The following is a 24,780-nucleotide window of genomic DNA, read 5'->3' on the forward strand; positions in this document are numbered from 1 at the left end:
ACACAGAGGGCGTAAGTGTCACAGTGGGGAGAGATGACAGTGTCCTGAAGGCAACCAGGCAGGCAAGGAGGGAAGAGGAGAGAGAGGCAGGTAGTCATGGTTAGATTTTTCTATTAATACTTGGCATTGGCCACTGCAGTGTGCCATCTCATCATCTGTCCATGGGTCGTTTGATAGTTACATTTCCTAAGCGAGAAAATCAATACTCAGAAAAATTAGATGATCCAGCAAGTTCATGGCAGAGCTGAGCTCAAACACCTCTTCTCCAGATTTCCAGACTATTTCCAGGCCGTGTTTGTTGAATCAAGATGCCACTGACTCAGTGCCACATCGCCTGTCTAGTTGCACATTCCCATCATGTATCGTCAGCAACTTGAATGTTTTCTTCGGCCTTGAACTCTGCCGAAAGTCAGTAATCTTCAGCCTTCCACTTCGAACTGAATTAAGAGTTATCAATTAAGGGTTAAGGCAGTTAAGGGTCAAAGTATATCGCCAGCCTGTGTTGAGGAGGAAATTATTACAATAGTAATGAAGAGAGTGGTAATAGCAATAAACATATTGAATAATTACAGGATGGTAGTCACTATGTCTCAGTGTCTCTGTCTCATTTAGTCCTCACAATACCCCTGGAAATTCAGTACTGTTATTATCCCCATTTGTTGGTTGAGGAAACTCATGTGACAAATAATTTGTACATAGTCACAAAGTTATTAAGTGGTTCTGTCTGTTGTGGTTATAGGCTAGGTTTTGCTGCCGTAACAAGTGACCCCCCAAATAAGTCTCAGCAGCTTACAGGATTAAAGATGTATTTCTTGTTCATACTGTGTGTCCATTGCAGATTGGCTGTAGCTTGAATTCACATTGTCCTGGTTCTGGGTCCCAGGCTGACAGAGTGACCCCATCTAGATTATTGCTGGTTTTGGGGCAGAGAGAAAGAAGATGAATCACTTTCCTGCACCAACTTTAAAGATTCTGCCAGTTGTCCCAGCATGGTGGCTCACACCTGTAGTCCCAGCACTTTGGGAGGCTGAGGCAGGTGGATCACTTGACCCCAGGAGTTTGAGACCAGCCTGGGCAACATGACAAAACCCCATGTCTACAAAAAATACAAAAATTAGCCAAGCATGGTGGCACATATCTATAATCCCATCTACTTGGGAGGCTGAGGCAGGAGGATCACTTGAACCTAAGAGGTGGAGGTTGCAGTGAGCCAAGATCCCGCCACTGCACTCCAGCTTGGGCAACAGAGCCGGACCTTGTCTCAAAAAAAGAAAGGGAAAAAAAAAAAGATTCTGCCAGAAGTGACACATATCACCTCTACCTACATTTGACTGGCTAAAGCTGGTCCTATGACCACTCAGTTCAACAGGGCAGGGATGCATAATCTTTCTGTAAGAGGGATAACGAAATATGTGGAGAATGGTGACACAGCTACTACAACAGCAGAGCTAGGATTCATGCCTACATCCACAGAGTTTGAATCCTGACATTAGAACCCTCCATCTTGATGGCCCTCCTGCCTCCCACTGTGCTAGATGCACGTGGTTCAGCCTCATCCCACACTACCGATGACGTGAATTTCAATCGTGGAAAACCAGCATCATGATATGCACAGAGATTTTTACTATTGGTTTCTGCTTCTGTGTAATGAATTGACTGAGAAACACTGGGCTTTACAAAACCCAGGAGATGCTTAGGAAAAAAATCTGTTGAGGTGAACTGGCAGGGAACCAAAAAGCACAGCAGGTCCCCAGATGCCCAACTGAAATCCCATTTTGTGTATGTATGTATGTATGTATGTATGTATGTATGTATTTATTTATTTATTTATTTTGAGACATAGTCTCACTCTATTCCCAAGCTGGAGTGCAGTGGTATGATCTCAGCTTACTGCAACCTCCTCCTCCCGGGTTCAAGTAATTCTCCTGCATCAGACTCCTGTGTAGCTGGAATTACAGGCGCCCGCCCCAACGCCTGGCTAATTTTTGTGTTTTTAGTAGGGGTGGGGTTTCACCATATTGACCAGGCTGGTCTCAAACTCCTGACCTCAGGTGATCCGCCTGCCTCGGCCTCCCAAAGTGCTGGGGTTACAGGTGTGAGCCACCATACCTGGCCAAATCCCATTTCTTTTAGATGACTGGAGAAGGAGCTATTTCTCAATGAAGTGTATGGTTCATGAGGAGGGAGATGGGAAGGAAACAGGTACTGGTTGAGCACATACATTTTTCTGCTCACGGAGATGCAAAAACACAGCACATCATCCATTCTCAATATAACTTTATTGACTGAATGGACGAAGAAGGAATGAAATTAATCCTTACAAACCAACAACTTTATGAGGTAGAAATTAGTATCCACCTTTTGACGAAAGAGGAAACTGAGGCTTGGGGAGATGCAGCATCGTGATGACATCAGCCCTGATTGCACTGAGCCCTTGCAGTGTGCCCGCCACTGTGCTAAATGCTTTACAGATAATCTATTACTGGAGCCTCACAGTTCATGGGGAGGTAGGGACTGTTATCCCTTAATTCATCTATAATATGGGTACAATAACCATACTGCTTCTTAGGATAAGATTAACCCTGTGAAGTGCAAAGCCCAGTGGCTGAGATGTAAGAAGCCCTCGGTAAAGATTAACCATTTTTCTTCTTTGATTATCACCATGCTTTGCTATCACTCCACACTGAGTTATTGTTCAGACTCCAACCTCAGTTCAGAGTTCCCACTTAATAACCTCTGCGTCCCAGCCGCAGCAAAGGGGCTGAAGGCTGAATGTCCAATAGGAAAATTGGGCTTCCTGACTCTTGAGTGCTCACATCAGTTCTCAGGGCTCACCTGACCCCAATTCACTCTAAATGTTTTCCTTTTGCTCAATTTTTTAGCATTTCCATTTCAAGTCTGAACAAGTCTAGCTACTGCTCCAAGGCCAAGGTCTCCCATCTTCAAAAAGATCATTTTGAGGGAAATTGGTTTCCAAATGTCCCAGAGGGAGGTGGGATCAGATGACAGGGTGGGGAAGAAGGGAGGGGAGGAGGGAGGTGACGGAGTCTGTGATTATCTATTTTGTGCTTCTTCTGGGTCCATCTGTTTAAAGATCTTTTTTGTGCTTCTCTTGCTATTATTATTATTTTTTTTGTCTTTTTATTATTCAAATTGCAACCCTGTTAGGATGGATCCATTGGGTAAGTAGTACATCCCATGCACTGAGATTCCTCGGCTGGGTTTTAGAATGTTTTCAGCTTTTTAAACCATCAATGGGCTCAGGGTGACTTTGGTCCCTTACTCTGAGTGGCAGAGTAGCTACCCAGCATTGGCCCCTGTTTGAGGGTTGGTGTGGTGGGGATGTCTCAAGGGATCCTGGGCACAGCTGGCCCTAAAGACCACCCTCTTTTCCCTCAGAATGGCCGAGGCATCCCGGAAGAAGAAAGAAAACCGGAGGAAATGGAAGCGTTATCTCCTGATAGGCCTGGCGACTGTCGGAGGCGGAACAGTGATCGGTGAGTCCAGCTGGAGATGGTGGCACAGGTCCGGGTTTTGCAGACAGAGACATGATGCCAGGCTGTGGGTGAGAGTGGAGAGTGCAGGGGCTCAGCTGGGAGGTGGCTCCTGGCATGCGGTAGGTAGTCAGTGAGTAGTCAGTATGCTCATCAGCACTGTCAGAAGCTTCCATGGGAGGCATTAGGTAGCTGAGGGGTAAAAACTCATCAAGCCACACATTTTTTTTTTTTTTTTTTTTGAGACAGTGTCTTGCTCTGTCGCCCAGGTTGGAGTGCAGTGGCGCGATCTCGGCTAACTGCAAGCTCTGCCTCCCGGGTTCACGCCATTCTCCTGTCTCAGCCTCCCAAGTAGCTGGGACTACAGGCATCCGCCAGCATGCCCAGCTAATTTTTTGTATTTTTAGTAGAGACGAGGTTTCACCATGTTAGTCAGGATGGTCTCGATCTCCTGACCTCGTGATCCGCCCGCCTCGGCGTCCCAAAGTGCTGGGATTACAGGCGTGAGCCACCGCGCCCGGCCACCACATTTTTACTCCCACTTGAAACTGCTGCTTTTCCCACAGGTGTGACCGGAGGTCTAGCTGCGCCCCTTGTTGCCGCTGGAGCAGCGACGATTATTGGCAGCGCGGGGGCGGCGGCTCTGGGCTCAGCAGCCGGCATAGCCATCATGACCTCGCTGTTCGGTGCAGCTGGAGCTGGCCTGACAGGTAAGGTTCAAAAGGAATGATGGGTTCAGAGGAATTTTCAGCCAGGGCGGCCCAGTTCCTAAAAGAACATGCCTGGATTCTCACCAGCAGTGGCTCCCTGGGAGACAGAGGAAACGTGGCTTTTCTCACTCTGGGTCCCAGCCTTCCCAGAGCTCGCATGGGTCAGGGTAAGGGCCGAGTTTGAGAAGCTGGCTTTTTCCCCATGCAACTGTGTGTACTTCCTGAGAAAAGCCCCATCTGAACCTGCTTCCACCATCCGGAAGTTTCCATGCTTGGGCTTCCTCGTGCTTGGAGAGAACATGGCTGCCCTTCCCTGAGCAGCATCACCTGGGGGAGTTTTTCCAAATGATATCTGTCAGCAGCAGCCCCCCTCCCACTCCCTCAACCCCGTCATGCAGAGACATTCCTGCTCAACTCCCCAAGAGGAGTTTGCTCCCCTGTTGAGACTCTTGGTCTATTTGATTCGCCGTTACTAAGTGGAGTGTGTTCTACCCCTGCAGTGTGTGGGCAGGAGAAAAGAAACAGAACCAGGGCAGAGCAATGGATAAGAGCCTGGGCTCTGAGGTCCAAACCAGCTCTTCCACTTGGGGCCGGCCAGCCTCAACAGCAGCTTCTTGCTTTCGTCTGTAATCAGGGACAATAATGGCACCCACCTTAATGAGTTCAAACACATTGTTGGATGTTTTTCCAGGGGGAGGGCACACAGACGGCCCTCACTGTGTGCATGTGTAAGCACATACAGCCACCCTGATGTTCCCCGGGGTCCCAGTCACCTCCATTCTCTTTCTTGGATCTGGGTCTTTAGGATACAAGATGAAGAAGCGAGTGGGAGCCATTGAAGAGTTCACATTTCTGCCTCTGACGGAGGGCAGGCAGCTGCACATCACCATCGCCATCACTGGGTGGCTCGCGTCCGGCAAATACCGTGAGGACCAGGAGGACCAGAAGTGGAGGGGGGTGGGCAGTGGCTGGCCTGGGCCAGATCCTGGGCTAGGTTTTTACCTGGGCTAGGGAGCAGTGATGGGGAGCCCCATTTTGCAGAGGAAGAAACTGAGGCTCAGAGAGGTGAGGTAACTTCATCTCACATCTATCTACCTGCCCATCATCTCTCCATCCATCTGTCCACCTACCCAACCACCCACCCCCCTGTCCATTCACCCATCCATCCACCCATCCATCCACCCATTCATCCACCCATCCATCCATCCATCCACCCACCCACCCTTCTACCTATTCACCCATCCGCCCACCCACCTGTTTATCCATCTACCCACCCATTTAACCATCCTTCTATCTATCCATCCATTCATCTACTCTTCTACCTATCTACCTGTCCACCCACTCACCTGTCTACCCACCCATCAACCCGTCCATCCATCCACACTTCTACCTGTCTATCCATGCGCCCACCCATCCATTCATCCATCCACCCTTCTCCCTATCCACCCATCCGCCCACCCATCTATTAATCCATCCACCCATCCACCTATCTGTCCATGTAGCAGTATTTATAAACTGCTGTACTTACCATGTGTCATATACTGAACCAGGTCTTAGGAATTCAGCGGTGAGCAGCACAGTCATGGCCTCTAGTCCCACAGAACATACAGCCTAAGATAGAAGACAGACCAAGTAACTAAATGGGAGCTTTATGGATGGCACAATAGGGGAAGGACAGGGTTTTTTCTGGGGAACGTTCTGAAGGAAGTGACATTTAGGCTGAGGGCTAGCTGGGAGTTAGCCCAATAAACCAGGAGCAGAAAGTGTATTCCAGGCCAAAGGACAGCAGGTGCAAAGGCCCAGTGGTTTGAAAGAACCAAAAGAACACAGGATGGCACAGGATGGCAGCAGGGAGCCAGAAGGCAGGAATGTGGGTGGAGCCAGACCATGCAGGAGCGTGTGAGCTGTGGCAAGAAGTTTGAATTTGTCCTCAGAGCAAGTGGAAGATAGCAAAGGACTTTAAGCACGTGAGTGGGAGATCAGTATGTGTTGGCTACATGACCTCAGCAGGTTATGTAACTTCTCTGTATCTCAGCTACTTCATTTGTAAAGTGGAACGAATTATTGCCACCTTTTCAGGATGCTGCAAAGATTAAGTGAGGAAATGCATGAACATCACGTGGTTTCTCGTTGGCATGACGCAACCTTAGTTCCCTTTGCTGTTCTAATTTGAACGTGCATATTTTGGGGGATTCTAGCCAGGGTGGCATTGAGGACTCACACCATGGTCCACTTGTTGCTTGGCTGACCCCTGCAAGTGCCCAGCGAGAGGCTCAACAAACAACAAACACTGCATCCCTTAGAGAAAGAGCAGGGTGAGCGCAGGAATCCTAAACGTCCCAACCTGGCCACTCAGGCACGCCCCCTTGGAGCCTCCTGGGTTCCCAAGTCTCTGACCTGAGGACAGAAGTCGCAGATCTGCCAAACCACGCAGAAGAAAGCCAGCGAAAAACGTTTAGAGGTGTCATCAGGCGCCAGGTCTTATTGGTGCGTGACCGCCAGGCCCCACCCATGCACAGAGGTCACTAGCGTTCAGTGAGCGCCTCCTTCACACCTACCCTGAGTCTGGCATTTTACCAGCACAGTAGGAACTTGGTATGGTTACCTCCTAGAAACCTCACTTCCACCCTCCGAGGTGAGGCTGTTCGGACCCTGAACTGTTGGAAGAGGAACCCTGGCAGGAGAGTAGCAGATGCAGAATTCAAACCCAGGTCTCCTGATCCAATGCCCAGGGTTTCCTTTCATTTGTTTTCATTTTACCATGCTACAGGAGGGAGCAAGAACAAGAGCCCAGGTAAAGGAATTTGCAAGTCTGGCAGGCATGGAAAGCAAAGTCTTTTCTTCATTTTGCCCCCGTTTGTTTAGTTTGCCCCAGGTTAAAGGTCAAGTTCGTTTGTGGATGAGGAAAGTCTTCACTGATCTCCAGCAGTCTAGTGTGGTGGGGCACCCAGGGAAAGGACTAGGTAAAAGAAATATAATCAAGCTACAGAAAGTTTCAGAAGGAAAAAATATCATGTATTCTTACCTCCTCGAGAGCCAGGAAAAGAAGCCTTACCATCACAAGGTTGCTTTTTCTTTTTTTTTCTTTTTTTTTTTTTTTTTGAGACGGAGTCTCACGCTGTTGCCCAGGCTGGAGTGCAGTGGCGCGATCTCGGCTCACTGCAAGCTCCGCCTCCCGGGTTCCCGCCATTCTCCTGCCTCAGCCTCCTGAGTAGCTGGGACTACAGGCGCCCGCCACCGCGCCCGGCTAATTTTTTGTATTTTTAGTAGAGACGGGGTTTCACTGTGGTCTCGATCTCCTGACCTTGTGATCCGCCCGCCTCGGCCTCCCAAAGTGCTGGGATTACAGGCTTGAGCCACCGCGCCCGGCCAACAAGGTTGCTTTTTCTATGTGATAGGAATAACCAGACTTTCTTTGGCCCACCCCTTTATTAGTCTTGATTATGTACAATAAAGATAAAAACTTTGTAGCCAACGACCAAGCCCTTCATATGCACTGGCTCATATAGCTCCTCACTTCAGTCCAAGGAAGGGGCCATCATTCGCCCTCCCATTTTCCAGATGAGGAAACTGAGGCTCATAAGGGGTGCCCAGGGTCACCCAGCTAGTCAGGGGCAGGGGCAGGATTCACCCCCATTCTGTCTGGCTCCACAGCCCATATTCTTGACCACGGGACAGCACAATGCAGTAGAGCACTTTACAGTTTATACAACACCTTTTTATTTTTTTTATTTCTTTTATTTTTTTTTATTTCTTTTTTTTTTTGAGACGAAGTCTTGCTCTATCACCAGGCTGGAGTGCAGTTGCGCAATCTCGGCTCACTGCAACCTCCGCCTCCCGGATTCCAGCGATTCTCCTGCCTCAGCCTCCTGAGTAGCTGGAATTACAGGCACGTGCCACCACGCCCAGCTAGTTTTTTTAGTAGAGATGGGGTTTCACCATGTTGGCCAGGATGGTCTCGATCTCTTGACGTCGTGATCTACCCACCTCGGCCTCCCAAAGTATACAACGCCTTCTGCAACATCTCATGTGATCCCCACCACACCCATGAGTCAGATGTTATTATTCCATCCTTACAAATGTGGAAACCAAGGGTCAGAAGGACACTGTGCCTTGCTGTGAGTCACACCAGTGGAAGCCATCGAGCTGGGTTCAGAACCCAGGCTGGCATCAAGCCCGTGCTCCTCGCTGTCCTGGGCCCATTTCCTCTCTCGGGGCTGACCATCACCTTATTCATAATGAGAGGCAATTGATCCCCAAGTTGTTGCTGAGCTGAGACAGGGTCCCCACAGAGGGAGGGGAGCAGCTGCAGGGTTGTCTTTGTGCAGACGTGGCACCCTGCAGGTAAGGATGAGCTTTGGGGCAGGCAGGTAGAGGCCTGAGGTTGATGCTCAGAACCTGCAGGCCGCCCCAGGAAGCTGTCTCCACCCCTCCATTCCCACATGGTGTTTAATGAGCGCTTACTGTGCGTCACATCACCAGGCTTTGGGAATATAGTGTTTGATAAAACAGACTGTAGGAGAGGCACACGTCAAACAGGATGTGAAAATAGTGAATAATTACAGACTGTGATAAGAACTTACGGGAAAAGTGGAGGGTGCGTTTGATTTGTCAGAGGAGCCGGGAAGGCTTCCCCATGGAAGAGGCGATTGGACTGGAATCTCAAGGACAAGTGGTAGTAATCTAGGGGAACTGATGTATGATCTGGGAGCTCATGAAGGGTTTTAGGCAGGAGTGGGAGAAGATTTGTGTTTTGAAAAAGTCACTTGCGCTGGGCGCAGTGGTTCACGCCTATAATTCCAGCACTTTGGGAGGCTGAGGCGGGTGGATCACTTGAGGTCAGGAGTTCGAGACCAGCCTGGCCAATATGATGAAACCCCGTCTCTACTAACAATATACAAAAATTAGCTGGGTGTGGTGGTGGGTGCCTATAATCCCAGCTACTCAGGAGGCTGAGGTAGGAGAATCACTTGAACCCAGGAGGCGGAGGTTGCAGTGAGCCAAGATGGTGCCAGTGCACTCCAGACTGGGAAACAAAGCAAAACTCTGTCTCAAAAAAAGAAAAGGAAAACCACTTGGGCCACAAGCAGAAATGCATGGGGGCCAGATTAGGGGCCCCTCTGTGCTCCTATCCTGAAGGCAGCCAGGTGGGCAAGGAAGGAGGGGATGAGGGAGGCAGGTGTCATGGTTATACTTTCCGACTTGACATCGACCGCTACAGTGGTGCCGTCTCATCCTCCTCCCGTGGGTCATTTGATATTTATATTTCCTCAGTGAGAAAATTGAGGCTCAGGAAAATTAGATGACCCAGGAAGATGATAACAGAGCCGGGCTCAAACACCTCTTCCCCAAATTTCTAGCTATCTCCCAGGCCATGTTTGTCAAATCAAGATGCCGCAGACTCACAGCGCCGCACTGCTTGTCCCATTGTGTGCTCTCGTTCTATGTCATGAGCAGCTTAATGCCAGAATTATTTCAGCATGAGAGAAAATAACCCTTTACATATATCATAGTTCAAACACACTTCATTCCTATACCTACCCTATGAAGGGAGATAAACCATCTTCCCACTTCACATAGAAGCAAAGCGAGGCTCAAGGTGAGATAGTGATGTGCCCAGGGTCACCTGGCTTCTAGTGAATGCAGGAGCTGGGATTCAAGCCCAGCCTGCTGACTCACTGGGCTGCACAGAGCTCTGTTAGCTCTGCTGACAGCTGCCACTCATTGGCAGGGGGTGGCCTCTTGTCTTCCAACAGGGGTGAGTGGTCCTGGTGCTGCCTGTCTGGGGTGATGGGGTGGGGCATTCTCTGCCACAGACAAGAGAGACTTCACCTACCTGTGATCTCCCCAGGCACCTTCAGTGCCCCATGGGCCGCCCTGGCCCATAGCCGTGAGCAGTACTGCCTGGCCTGGGAAGCCAAGTACCTGATGGAGCTCGGCAATGCCCTGGAGACCATCCTCAGTGGTCTCGCCAACATGGTGGCCCAGGAGGCTCTAAAGTACACTGTATTGTCTGGTAAGCCCCCCTACCTGCCCCACAACAACAGCATGCCCAATGCCTTCATCCCACAGTGGTGGCATGGTTTTGCATGCCCAAAACCCCCAGGGCATACACCATGCTGGACCCTAGGAACACAGAGAGGTTAAGGCCGCATTCCTGTCTGGGAGAAGTTTATGATCCCTATGGAGAGAAGACAGGTAAACAGCCAGTCGCATGATCTGTCTGTCAGCTATTGCTGCGTGACAAGCCACCCCAAAACTCCGTGGGATGTTTACTGTAAAGTTCAGGAGCCAGGAGGCTGGAGTTGGCGGATCTTAGCTGGGCCTATGGGGTCAGCTGACCATCCACCAATCAGTGCTGGCCTTGTCTGGGGCGACTCGGCTCTGCTCCATTTGTCTCTCATCCTCCTGCTGGGATGAACAGGCAAGCCATGTCAACGACGGAAGCGCAAGAGGCTAGCCCTGATGTACAAGTCCACTTCACGCCTCACATCTACTAATGTCTTTGGCAAAAGCAAGTAATATGACTGAGTCTAGAGGGGATGGGCAGGGCAGGGGGCCCCCCTGCAGAGTTATGAGGCAAAGTGGGAGGGTACAAGGTGTGGAGACGAATTGGGGCCATCTCACACGTAACAAGGACTTGAGCAGAAGGGATTGAGTCCGTATATCAGAAATTCATGAGTTTCAGATTGCTTTGCTCGTTAGCAGTTCGACAATACTTGGCAAGCTTACAGGTCCAAGTTAGAGACTGCATGCATTCGTTCCAGCATCTGTTAGCCAGTCACTTCCCTAGTAGGACCCTGTGAAGGGGGCCATTCCCTTCATCACTATCTCACCTCCCCAGGCATTGTGGCTGCCCTGACCTGGCCAGCCTCACTCCTCAGTGTCGCCAATGTCATCGACAACCCGTGGGGGGTATGTCTCCATCGATCAGCAGAGGTTGGCAAGCACCTGGCGCACATCCTGCTTTCCCGGCAGCAGGTACCTGGGAATGGCTGTGTGGGCGTGGCATGGGGCAAGAGGGGAAGTCAGGGACTGACTTGTTCACAGACATCAGCCTTAGAGGCAAGGCTACTTGGAGGAGGGGCAAGGCTACTTGGAGGTGACCCAGTGGTTTTTGGGGGATGAGGAGTCCTTGCTGCCCCTCCAGTTCAAGTAATGAATGTGTCCTAGGATGAACAGTAAGAATTACAGACTTTGCAGCTCTAGCAGGTATTTAGGCGAGGACTGAATAACAGGGGCATCTGCAGGTAGGAACAAGTCTGGGGGACTCTGGCAGAAGCAAAAGTGGCTCCTGGGTGGCAGCTCTTCATTCAAGCGTTGAGGATAATCGTTGGGCTCACTGGGGCGATATTTCAGTGGAAACCTCTGACTCAGTTTGCAGTGAAGCCAGTAAAATGAATAAGACCAGGTGCCTCAGCTGGCCACCAGTGGAATTCCCACATGCTGGTAGCCTGGTGTGCCTTCCCAGAAGTGTAAAGCTACTTTGTGAGGTCATCTTCGGTGGTCTAAATACCGTGGAAAATGGTTAGGAAGAGACATCATCGTAATACTTTTTAAATTTGAGTCTAGTAAAGATGTACTTACCAACAGAATAAAACCATCCCCTTCAAAATAAACTCGAGTGAATGGAGACAAAAGCTTGAGAAATAGTACCAGAAATGACTGCATTGTCAGGATTTGTTTTGGCTAGAAGTGGGAGAAAACCCAAAATAACAATGGCTTAAACAAGGTAGAAGCTTATTTTCCTGGAGAAGCCTAGCAAGGTTGCCTAACAGCCTGCCGTGGTGCAGAGGCCCAGGTTCCTGCTACCTTGTTGCTCTGTGGTCTTGACCTTGTATCCAAGATGGCATCATCTGAGCTCCAGGGAGCAGGAGAAAGGAAGAACTGAAGAAGAACCAGGAAAGCCTTACAACATTTCAGCTGGTGTCTTGCTGGCCAGAGCCTAGTCACATGACCATTCCTAGCTGCCACAGAAGCTGGGAAATACAGTACTTATTCTAAGTGACGATGAACCCAGCTGAAATTCAATTACTATGGAAAAAAAGGGAGGATGGATGCTGAGGGACGACAACTAGCAGTTCCTGCCATGCAGGTAAACTGCTTGAGAAACTGGCCACCCGCTTCAATCCCTGTGTCTTTGTCACAAGAAACAGAAAAGTCCTTTGGCAGGCTTGACTCTAAGGCAAAGGCCAAAGTGGCATTGGCTTAGAGAAGATAGAAGTTTGTTCTCTCCCAAGGAACAGTCTGGGGGTCAGCATCTGGGGCAAGCTGATGTGTTCATTTCCTACTGCCACTGTAACAAATTACCACAAATTTACCCGCTGAAAACAGATTTACTATTTTACAGCTCTGGAGGTCAAAAGGCAAAAATGCATGCCTTAGGGAGGATCCCCTTTCCTTGCCTTTGCCAGCTTTCAAAGGCCCCATTCCTTCACCGTCAAAGCCAGCTGTGTAACACCTTGAAATCTCTCTATTCCTCAGCTTCCATCGTCACATCACCTTCTGTCTAACTGATGCCTCCTGCCTCCCTCTTGTAGGGACGCTTGTGATGACCTTGGCTCCTCCCAGATAATCCAGAATCATCTCCCCATCTGAAGATCCTAAACTTAATCACGTCTGCAAAAATCCTTTGTTGGCCTCGTGGGCAAGGTGGTTCATGCCTATAATCCTAGCACTTTGGGAGGCCAAGGCAGGCAGATTGCTTTAGCCCAAGAAACCGGCCTGGGCAACACGATAAACCCTATCTCCACAAAAAATACAAAAATTAGCTGGGTGTGGTAGCTTATGCCTGTAGTCCCAGCTGTTTAGGAGGCTAAGGTGGGAGGATCACTGGAGCCCAGGAGGTGGAAGCTACAGTAAGCTGTGATTGCATCGCTGTACTCCAGCCTGGATGACAGAGTGGGACCCTGTCTCAAATAAATAAATAACAAAGGGCCAGCCGGGCACAAGTGGCTCATGCCTGTAATCCCAGCACTTTGGAAGGCCGAGGCACTCAGATCACCTGAGGTCAGGAGTTCAAGATCCGTCTGGCCAACATAGTGAAACCCTGTCTCTACTAAAAATACAAAAATCAGCTGGGCGAGGTGGTGTGCACCTGTAATCCCATCTCCTCAGGTGGCTGAGGCATGAGAATCACTTGAACCTGGGAGGCAGAGGTTGCAGTGATCCCAGATCGTGCCACTGCACTCCAGCCTGGGTGACAGAGTGAGACTCCATCTCAAAAATAAATAAATAGGCCAGGTGCAGTGGCTCACGCCTAATAATCCCAGCACTTTGGGAGTCTGAGGCAGGTGGATTGCTTGAGGTCAGGAGTTGGAGACCAGCTTGGCCAACATGGTGAAACCCTGTCTCTACTAACAATACAAAAAAAAAAAAAAATTAACTGAGTGTGATGTCACGTACCTGTAGTGCCAGCTACTCAGGAGGCTGAGGCAGGAGGATCGCTTGAGCCCGGGAGGTAGAGGTTTAAGTGAGCTGAGATCACACCACTGCATTTCATTCAGCCTAGGCAACAGAGCAAGACTGCATCTCAAAAAAAATAATTAATTAAAATAAAATAAATAATAAATAAATAAATAACAAAGGCCCTTTGCTGTACAAGGCAACATTCACAGGTTCCAGGGATTAGGATGAACACATCCATGGGAAGGCATTATTCTGTCTCCCACATGGGCAGCTTCGTAATATTGGAAGTCCAGCCTCCTTCACTCTCCTGGCCTCTCATCCTGAGCACTGGGCTTCTCTCTCTTTTTTTTTTTTTTTTTTTTTTTTTTTGACGGAGTCTCGCTCTATCACCCAGGCTGTAGTACGGTAGCGTGATCTCAGCTCACTGCAACTTCCGCCTCCCAGGTTCACTGATTCTCCTGTCTCAGCCTCCCGAGTAGCTGGGACTACAGGTGCCTGCCACCACACCTGGCTAATTTTTGTATGTTTTTAGTAAAAATGGGGTTTCACCATGTTGGCCAGGCTGGTCTCAAACACCTGACCTCAAGTGATCCGCCCGCCTTGGCCTCCCAAAGTGCTGGCATTACAGGCGTGAGCCACCATGCCTGACCGGGCTTCTCTCTTGTCCAAGACAGATCTTCCCGCGTTACGTGTGTGTTTCAGACAGTGGGAGGTAGGGAAGTAGGGATGAGGAGTATGCCTAGAAGTCACAGCTTTTGCTTGCCTTCAGTCCCTTGGCTAAGTCTCAGCCCTGTGGCCACCCCCAGCTACGGAGGAGTCAGGGACACTTCGTCTTTGGCTGGGTGGCCACATGCCCAGTCAAACTCAGGAGTAAAGGACAAAGGGGAGAATGATATTGGGCAGCAGCCAGCAGGGTTGGCACAAAGCTCCTGCAGGATTTGAATACTGTTTAACAAAGGATTTTCTACTGTGGTAAGTGGAGTGGTGTGGGAGTGTGGAATACGTGTATTGGCTCAAAACCAAGGAAAAGGAATAGACTGATAAAACCAGGCTGGGCATCCAGAGTTCATCCACTCCCCTCGTCTCCTTCCGTGTAAGCTTGTACCCAGACACCCCCAGATAACTTTCATTTTCTTTAGAGTCTTCACATAATGAGTTGCCTTTACTACAAGTCCTTAAGTCAGAAAATTCCTCTTTCTATCTGACTTACTACCTTATCTTGTCACTTAGAGCCAATATTTTGTGCCCCACCTTCCTATCTAGAAACAGAACAGTTGTCCCTCCCTTGTCACTCTTGCCTTTTTACCCCTCACACCCGGGGGTGCCTTCTGTCTAATCTCCCCAGCTCCAGAAGGGGTCCCGCAGCACTGCAGCCATTTGCCACAAGGCAGATCAGTCCAAGGGAAGTTGCTCTTGTAATTGACTAGCCCCGTCTCCTGGGGAAGATGAGATGGTGGCTGGGTAATGGTTTGAGATGAAAGGGAATTAACCCAGCCGGGGGCTGCCTGTTGGCCTTGGAGGAAGCCAATTTCAGCAGCAGGTGCACTCCTGCATAAATGAGGGTCCTGACTCTGCTGATTAAGACATCAGAGCTCAGGGACCGCAATAGCACATGCATGATTCATTAGATGAGAATCAGGTAATAAGGAACGTGCAAAGGCTGCCCTCCTCAGGCCTGATGTTTTGCTATAACTGGCTGTATTCCCTCCAGACACCTGTGTCCTTTTTTCCTTCAGGGCCGGCGACCTGTCACCTTGATTGGCTTCAGCCTGGGAGCCAGAGTCATCTACTTCTGTCTTCAGGAGATGGCTCAGGAGAAAGGTGAGCATGGATTATTGACACAGACAGAAATCCCTTCACAAGCTCGTTCCCCGGGACAGAGGTTCTGGGCCAGGGGCCATGAGCCTTGCAAAATGTGTTCCCAGTTCTTAGAAATAATAGTTAAAAGTTAAAAATAGTTTAAAAATCAAGAAAAATCATCATCAAACTTTGGAAAATTATTTTTTGTACATACATTAGAGTAGATGCAAGATGGACCATCCTGTAATAATGACACTGGCTTTTGCATCCTGATGCACTTTCTCAAGTGGGAATGAAGGGGACAAGAAGTTCAAAATCAAGGTGTCGGCAGGCCCACGTTCCCTCTGAAGGCTCTAGGGGAGGATTTTTCCTGTCTCTTCCAGCTTCTTGTGGCGGCCAGCAGTCCTTAACATTCCTTGGCTTGTAGACACATCATTCCAGTCTCTGCCTGTTGTCTTCTCTTCTCTCATAAGGACAGACAGTCATTGGATTTAGGGCCCACTCTCTTCCAGGGTGATCCCATCTCAAGATCATTTACTTAATTATATCTGCAAAGACCCTTTTACCAGATAAGGTCACATTCACAGGTTCTGGGTGGACATATCTTCTGGGAGTTCACCATTCAACCACACACAGACACCTTTGGGAGTGTGTCATGCTTCCAGTGTCATCCTTTCTGTGCAAGGCAGTGAAAAGCTTGAGGGCCCCTGCTCCTGGCCTTGGGTAGGTGAGGTCTCCAGGGCAGAATGCTGGTTTTGGACAGATCTGCCAGCAGGGACTGCCTCTAGGAGGGGCTGGCTGGGAGAGTCAGTTGCCAAGCCTGGGGCACCTGGAGTGGTTCACTGCTCCTGGGACGTGAGCTCACCTTCTCTCAGTGGAATGTAGCAGCGGCAGGACTCTGAAGGCAAGAGAAGGAACTCAGAAAGAAATTGCTGAACCTGGAAGCGGAGGGTGGATGGGAGAGAAGTGTTGGAACTTAATATGATTTGGCTGTGTCCTCACCCAAATCTCATCTTGAATTGTAGCTCCCATAATCCCCGCATGTCGTGGGAGGGACATGGTGGGAGGTAATTGAATCATGAGGGCAGGTTTTCCCCGTGCTATTTCTATGATAGTGAATAAGTCTCACGAGATTTGATGGTTTTATAAAGGGCAGTTCCCCTGCACGCGTTCTCTTGGTTGCCGCCATGTAATACATGCCTTTGCTTCTCCTTTGCCTTCCACCATGATTGTTATTTGTTGCTGCACAACAGTCTCTCCAAACACGGTGGCCAAAAGCAGCAATAACTGATCATCTCTCACAATTCTATGAGTTGACAAGACCGTTTCCCTTTCCTGCCTGGGCTTAGTCATACAGTTGTAGTCAGAGCTGGAACACCCAGAAGGTCCAAGTTGACCTCACTCGTGTATCTGGCCATCGGTGCCGGTTTGTCGGCCAATGCAGACTCCTCCCTGCTCTCCAAATCTACGTCTCCCGGGGAAGCCTTTGAAAAGTTGCCATCCTCTCTGCTGTCATCATTTTGCTTCTTTCCTTGTCATCTTTCCCTCTCTGGCAGCAAACCATCTATCTGCCAGGCTCATTACCTAGAGAGATGTAGTCTTATTAATAGAACTGATTCTTCATTTAGAGGAGAAGGCATGTCTCTGCCTCCAGCTAGCATAAATGCTATGTTAACTTAAGATCGTTAGTACAGCCAAGCCTTTAATTCCCCTGCCAAACAAATTGAATTAATTACCATTAACCATTTGGCTATGGTAACCGGAAGTGAGGTTGACTATCAGCTGTCCCCAGCATGTGAGGCTGGAAACTGGAAAGAGGGAAGAGGAAGGCAGGTGGCCTCTTGGTGACAGGGCTGGTTAGTGTGACACTGGGAAGTTCCTGCAATACAGCCTTTTGGGGGATGGTTCCCAAAGCAGCTTCCTTCCAGCGTCTTTCCTGCTTGCTGCTCCCACCCCTGGATCCTCATGGCCCATGGGTGAGATTTGGGTTTTGGTATTAGGCAGACCTAGATTTGGCTGCTAGCTTTGCCACTGAGTAGCTGTCAGACCTTGGGCTAGTCACTTAACCTCCCTGGGCCTCAGCTTCCTCAAAGGATATGAGCTTTGTGCACTTACCTCAAAGGATCATGGGGGGATGACATAATGAATGTGAAAGTTCCCTGGCCCCAATTTGGGTACTGTCAGTAAATGTCTTCTGAATTCCAACCTGAGGATCTACCATGCACAGGGAACCGTGGTGAGTGTCGTATAGATGTCAGAACTTGTCATTTTGTTTCTGCTCTCCAGCCCCACATTAGACATGAACTCCAGGTAGGCAGGGTCTGCCTTGAGCCCCACCGCCCCCACCCCCAGTGCCCACCGCAGTGTCCAGTGCACTGTGAGTGGTCAGGAAGGTGGAGGAGCTGGACTTTGGGTGAGGGAATGAGGCATGTGCTGCTGTGCCCATGAGCTAGTGTAGACCCACCACCAGGTCAAAGGCAGGCTGTGTTCAGATCACATTCCTTCCTCACCGCAGCCACAAGAGGGAGGTTCTGCCAGTCTCCCTGCTTCAGATGAGAAAACTGAGGCTGAGAGGTGAAGCGACGAGAATCCTAAGTGCCAGGATTCAGGCCCAGGGAGTCTGGCCCTGGAGCCCTCCCTCCTAACCACTATGCTGTATTTGGCAGAGGGCAGCTGGACTAGGGTAGGGCATCCCAGAGGGTTGGCCAGCACGGGCAAAGGCGGGGCTCTCAGGGATGTCTAGAAATGGTGGCATCTGGTGTCTCTGCAGCCCACGTAAGAGGCCCCCCACCTGGGGTGGTAGGAAATGCTAACAGGTGAGGGCGGGAGCCTGGCACTGTGCCAGGCTAAAGAGTTGGAAACAACTGATTCAATGCTGGGGAAAGATTGAGGTCTTTAAACTGTGGAGTGAATGAGTAACTGAGTGGATCTTGCCAAGGAGGACCTGGGGCGCTGGTGCTGGGCACCCTACAGTTCACACACATGCACGCACACACACACACACCTGCACACATTCATACACGCATCTGCACACACTCATACGGCAGCAACTCGGCAGATCCCAAGGGCCTCTAACGCCCCCGCCATTCTCTAGATCAGTGCAGATGTTCCAGCATGAGTCACAGGGCCCCACTCATGATCTGCCTTCAACACCTTCCCCTGCCTCTCTCCACCTCACACGCCGGGCTCCAGCAGACCAAGTTGGATTTCCAGACAATGTTCCCTCTTGGTCCATCCTCTGTATCTCCTTTTCTAGATAGTTCCTACTCATTTCTCAGGTCTCACTGTGTCTGGAAATTTTCCCTCCAATAATAACGATAATAGTAGTAGTAGTAGCAGTAGCGGTAACCACAGCAGCACACACTTCTGGAATACACTGTGTTTTCATGCACCAGACACAGTTCTAAGGTCATCATATGTATTATTTCATGGAATCCTTCCAACAGCTCTGTGAGGTAGGTACTATTATCACATCCATTTTACAGAGGAGGAAAGAGAAATGCAGAGCGCAAGGATTTGTCCGAATCACACGGCTGGGAGGTGGCAGAGCAGGCAGTCTGGTCGGAGATTGTGCGGTCTTCACCCTGTGCTAGACTGTCTCTCCAAGCCACCCTCCATTCTTCCCTGAACATCTTTCCCAGCACTGGCCTGTCTCCCTGTTATTCCTCCTGCTTGCTCATCTGTCTTTCCAGTCCACCGGTAATTGTCACCTGGAAGTACACATCAGCACCACGCAGGCAATTCTTTTCCCAAATATATATATATATATATATATATATGAGGCCCCTATGTGGAAGGGATCAGGCACCTCTATTTTGGAAATAGCTCCCCTGGGCAATTGTTTGTGTAGCCTGGCCAACACACAGGGCGAAAGTGGGCAAGGGCCCTGTTTCTCCTTCTTGTCACTGTATCCCTAGCCTATCACAGTGCCTGGCACATACGAGGTGCTTGATGGACACATGACCCAAGAGCCAAGTGAAGGAATCGATTCTGCATGTCAGGGACAGCGCATGCCCTGCTCAGTCGTGTGTGTCCCCAGTGCTTGGCACAGATGAGGACAAACATTTGAGGGTAGAAGGGAGTCCTTTTAACGTGGGCACCACAGGTCTTTAGCATTTTATTTAGAAAACTTTTTTTTTTTTTTTTTTTTTCCTGAGACAGAGTTTCGCTCTTGTTGCCCAGGCTGGAGTGCAATGGCACGATCTCAGCTCACTGCAACCTCTGCCTCCCAGGTTCAAGCAATTCTGCCTCAGCCTCCTGAGTAGCTGGGACTACAGGCTCCTGCCACCACGCCCAGCTAATTTTTTGTATTTTTAGTAGAGATGGGGTTTCACCATGTTAGTCAGGCTGGTCCCAGACTCCTAACCTCGAGTGATCCACCTGCCTCGGCCTCCCAAAGTGCTGGCTTTACAGGCGTGAGCCACCGCGCCCGGCCTGGAAAACTTCTGTATTGTCAGATGAGTAGGTAATAAGCAAAAACGAAAAAAGAAAAGAGAGAGAGAGAGGAAAAAAAAGAAAACTTCTGTGTTTTAAAAGAAATAGAAGAAACTAGCATCTGAAGCTTTCCAAATGACAAGAATTTGATAGGAATCTGACTCCAAGATGAACCCAGTGGACAGAAGTGCAGCTGGCATTTTCCCGCCTGTTGTCACCTTCAGAAGGAAGAACTTGGGCACAGAAAACTCTAAACACAGTCTATTTATTTATTTATTTATTTATTTATTTATTTATTTAGAGACGCAGTCTCGCTGTGTCGCCCAGGCTGGAGTGCAGTGGCGTGATCTCGGCTCACTGCAACCTCCGTCTCCTGGGTTCACGCCCTTCTCCTGCCTCAGCCTCCCAAATAGCTGGGACTACTGGTGCCTGCCACCAAACCCGGCTAATTTTTTTTTATATTTTTAGTAGAGACAGGGTTTCACCGTGTTAGCAAGGATGGTCTCCATCTCCTGACCTCGTGATCTGCCCGTCTCAGCCTCCCAAAGTGCTGGGATTACAGGCATGAGCCACTGTGCCCGGCCACAGACTTTATTTTTTAAAGACAGGGTCTCCCTGTGTTGCCCAGGCTGGTCTCAAACTCCTGGTCTCAAGTGATCCTCCTGCCTCAGCTTCCCACAGCACTGGGATTACAGGCATGAGCTGCCATGCCCAACCCCCACAGTATTATTATTCAGCCTGATAGTTTCCCCCCTTATTTCATAACATCCCATCCCTGTCTCATTCATCATCTAGACAGGAGGTGAGAAAAGATGCTGGTCATCCTTTGCCTTGACCTTGGTCAAGAACACACTGAGGCTAGGTCCAGTGGCTCATGCCTGTAATCTCCATACTTTGGGAGACTGAGGTGGGAAGATTGCTTGAGCCCAGGAGTTCAAGACCAGCTTGGGCAACATAATTTGCCTCTACAAAAAATTAGGCAGGCATAGTGGCACGTGCATGTAGTCCCAACTTGGGAGGCTGAGGCAGGAGGATCACTTGAGCCCAGGAGGCTGAAGATGCAGTGAGTCATGATCGTGCCACTGCACTCCAGCCTGGGTGACAGAGCAAAAGCCCCACTGAGAGGGGTCTGTTCCTTAGTTGGCCATGCTTATTCCAAATGTGAGCAGCAGGTGTGCGCACATTCATAGACTTGTAGCCAGCTCTCTCTGTGGGACAGAAGGCAGCCCCTCCCATGCAGGTGGGTGCACAGGCCCTACTCCAGTTTAAAAGTCCCACTGCCCATGCCGGCCTTCACAGCATCACAGCATTTCCAGGTGGAAGGAAGATCTCTCTGATGCTAGATCTCGAAGCCATTTAAATCCCCAATTTTCCTTTTTCTTTCCAGAGTGTAAGGGAACTCCTGATGGTTTGTAGAAATGGGGGGTTGAAAACTCACCCACTGCAGAGGGGAACAGAAAGGTCCTGATCCCGAGAGCCAAGCACTCGAGTGTGACCTCCCCGCTTTGGGGACCTGAGGCCAAGGAAGCTGGTGGGGACCAGAGCAGAGCCCTTCTCGCCAGACTGCTTTAACCCACCCCACAAAGCACAAAGCAGAACAAATCAAAACAGGGACATAGTGACATACTTGTGATCACAAAAATACACGCACACTCGGGGCCTGGCCCAGCACCAGGCACTTGCAGGGCATGGCAAGGTACAGGCGTCTGCCGTCGTAGATGACGGGCCGCAGGGCTCTTCCCCGCTGAGAAGCCGCCAGCTTAGTTGCCACAAGTGTGTGAGCTCTGGAGTCCGGGCCTCTGGTTTGAATTCCAAACCTACCACGCACCCAGTCACGTAACCTCTCTGAACTCCACTTACGTGAGACGTGGCCAATAATAGTATCTACAACAGGTTTTTAGGAGGATTGTGTTATAGGCGATAATGCATAGAAATGCTGGCCTATAATAAGAACCCAGAAGTACTTGCTGAGCATTGATAATTTCCTAGAAACTGTTAGTAAATGGGAGTAGGCACGTCATATTATAGCAATCCCTCTGCCATGGATGGCGTGGACCCTGGACCTAGCTGAAGAAAAATTGGCCTCCCACAGGGTCAGGGCCACCAGTTTCCACTCCTTCCCATGGCCACAGCACTTCCTACCCTCTTCGTCAACCATTCGCCTCCCCGGTCCTTGCCTTGTGTTACCAGTGGGGCATCTTCACATCTCCGGATGATCAAGATCGTCAATGAATTCTTCACCCTTTGCCCAGGGCTGCTGTTTCACATCTAATTCCTCCCAGCTCCACTGCCTGATTTCAGGCAGCCCTGCTGTTTAACACCCAATTAATCTGCACACTGAGAAGACCCTCTCCTAATTACAGGATAGCTGTCATTATCTGAGTTAAGGGGTGTAAAAGAGGAATTACATTTGAATCCACTAATTGTTTTCTGGAGTCCCCTGAGAGCTAGTAAGGAAATGGAGCAATAAATCCTAGAGTCACCCAGAGCACATAATCCTTCCACCAGCCTCCCCTCTCTACTGTCCCTAACAAAACTTGTCCTTCCTTCTCCCTCCCCAGGAAAAGCTGCCTGTGGAATTAGCTGTCTTCACAGCTTCCTCTCCCTTTTGGGGTGATTCTGCAAACACCAGGGGTGGCTCCTGTAGGGATTGCCACCCTTCCCAAGGTGCCTCTTACAGCCCAGCCTGCCCTTCCCTCAAGCTCAGTGTGGTCAGCTTCCTTTCAAATAAGTGTTGAGACTGCAAGCCCCTTGAGGGCGGGGATTATGTCTGACTCACCTCTGTGCCTCCGGTACCTGGAATAACACCAACAGAGAGTACATGCTCTATAAGTAAATGGAACTTAAATGTTATCAGCATTCACGGTGTATCAGTCAGGATAGCCTAGGTTATGCCACAGTGACAGGCATCCCCAATATTGAAGAGATGTGGTACAACAAAGGTGCACTTCTCACTCCTGCTATCTGGGTACCCAGGGGAACTCTGATTGTTGTAGATGCCCAGGTCAAGGGAGTTCTGTATCAACATATGGTTCCTCAGTAGTATACAGAATGTGGTGAGTTATGCACTGGCCCTTAAGGCACCTTTACCCATAAGTAATACAAGTAACTTTTACAGACATTTTCATTGGCCAAAGCAAGGCATGGAAACATTCCTCACATGAAGGAGGAGCCCATAAATGTCTTCCTACCATGTGGTCAGAGACAGACAGCTAGAACCATTTGGTAAACAGTATACAGCTTATTCCTTTTTTTCTCTCCATACTAAACATTTTTACTGACATTATTTTATTTAATTCTCACAAGAGCCCGTGAAGTAGGCACTGTTTTTTTTGTTTTGTTTTGTTTTGTTTTTTTGAGACGGAGTCTCGCTGTGTCGTCCAGGTTGGAGTGCAGTGATGCGATCTCGGCTCACTGCAAGCTCCACCTCCCGGGTTCATGCCTCAGCCTCCCGAGTAGCTGGGACTACAGGCGCCCGCCACCACACCTAGCTAATTTTTTTGTATTTTTAGTAGAGACAGGGTTTCACTGTGTTAGCCAGGATGGTCTCGATCTCCTAACCTTGTGATTCGCCCACCTCAGCCTCCCAAAGTGCTGGAATTACAGGTGTGAACCACTGTGCCCGGCCAGTAGGCACTATTTTTTGCTTGTGGTTTTTGTGTGTATGCGTATGGGAACATAGCGGGCAAATATATTTATGGGATATGTGGGATATTTTGATACAGGCATGCAATGCTTAATAATCACCTCATGGAAAATGGAAAATGGAAAATGGGGTATCCATCACCTCAAGCTTTTATCCTTTGTGTTATGAACAGCACAATTGTACTCTTATATTTTATTTTATTTATTTTTTTTTTTTTGAGTCAGAGTCTCGTCCTGTCACCCTAGCTGGAGTGCAGTGGCGTGATCTCGGCTCACTGCAACCTCCACCTCCCGGGTCAAGAGATTCTCCTACCTCAGCCTCCTGAGTAGCTGGGATTACAGACGCAAGCCACCACACCTGGCTAATTTTTGTATTTTTAGTAGAAACAGGGTTTCATCATGTTGGCCAGGTTGGTCTCGAACTCCTGACCTCAGGTGCCCTGCCCACCTCAACCTCGCAAAGTGCTGAGATTACAGGTGTGAGCCACCACACCAGGCTTTTTTTGTTATTTCTAAATGTACAGTTAAATTATTGGCTGGGCACTGTGGCTTACACCTATAATCCCAGCACTTTGGGAGACCAAGGTGGGCAGATCCCTTGAGGCCAGGAGTTTGAGACCAGCCTGGGCAACATGACAAAACCCTGTCTCTACTAAAAATAGAAAAATTAGCCAGGCGTGGTGGCACACCTGTATTCCCCACTACCTGGGAGACAGAGGCATGAAAATTGCTTGAACCTGGCAGGCAGAGGTTGCAGTGAGCCAAGATTAGACCACTGTGCTCCAGCCTGGGCGACACAGCGAGACTCTGTCTCACAAAACAAAATTATTATTGACTGTAGTCACCCTGTTGTGCTATCAAATACTAGATCTTATTCACTCTTTCTAACTACTTGTGGTACCTAATAACTATCCCCGCAACTTAGTCTATATCCACTATGAGGGCCTCATGGTTCCATAAGGATACCACTAAATGGCAGCTTCTGTTTCCTGAACACACACTAGAACTTCACGGTCAATTAGCAGCCAGAAGACCTTAGTTGGATTCTGGCCTCTGTGATTAATCCTCAGCTAAGGTCTCAGCCAAGGCACCGTTCTCACTGACCCTGTCTCCTTATCTGCAAAACAGGGACATTCCTCTCTTCCCCTACTTTCCCTCACATTACTGCTTGGAGGCTAGAAGTACATCTTGATGGAAAGACAGAGTAGGACAGGCTCTGAGGGTGCTTGGGTGACAGCCCCAGTGTTGGATGGTGTCCGGGAGCCCAGGAACTTCACCAAGGGGCCTTC

At 49.4% G+C, this 24,780-nt stretch overlaps 1 protein-coding gene and 1 long non-coding RNA gene across 11 annotated transcripts in view; one reads left to right on the top strand and one right to left on the bottom strand.

Annotated features, from left to right (window-relative positions):
• TMCO4 (transmembrane and coiled-coil domains 4) overlaps window positions 1-24,780 on the top strand; it is a 123,059-nt gene that overhangs the window by 53,601 nt on the left and 44,678 nt on the right. For 8 of the 10 annotated variants that reach the window (XM_015129779.3, XM_015129778.3, XM_028838629.2 and 5 more), the window contains 6 exons: window positions 3,400-3,497; window positions 4,061-4,204; window positions 5,010-5,129; window positions 10,056-10,220; window positions 11,049-11,185; window positions 15,349-15,433. In XM_015129779.3, the coding sequence (XP_014985265.2) occupies window positions 3,400-3,497; window positions 4,061-4,204; window positions 5,010-5,129; window positions 10,056-10,220; window positions 11,049-11,185; window positions 15,349-15,433 (749 nt within the window). Of the gene's footprint in view, window positions 1-3,399; window positions 3,498-4,060; window positions 4,205-5,009; window positions 7,269-7,581; window positions 7,678-10,055; window positions 10,221-11,048; window positions 11,186-15,348; window positions 15,434-24,780 lie in introns of those variants that run through there. The other 2 variants (XR_013406891.1, XR_013406892.1) reach the window with 2 other exon arrangements.
• On the bottom strand, window positions 5,073-7,359 carry LOC144335811 (uncharacterized). Its single transcript, XR_013407001.1, has 3 exons — window positions 7,230-7,359; window positions 5,733-5,815; window positions 5,073-5,211 (listed from the first exon to the last, which is right to left on the bottom strand). It is a non-coding gene; the product is annotated as an uncharacterized LOC144335811 (long non-coding RNA).

This window comes from Macaca mulatta, chromosome 1, assembly GCF_049350105.2.
Source record: "Macaca mulatta isolate MMU2019108-1 chromosome 1, T2T-MMU8v2.0, whole genome shotgun sequence".
In the NCBI taxonomy this organism is placed as follows: domain Eukaryota; kingdom Metazoa; phylum Chordata; class Mammalia; order Primates; family Cercopithecidae; genus Macaca; species Macaca mulatta.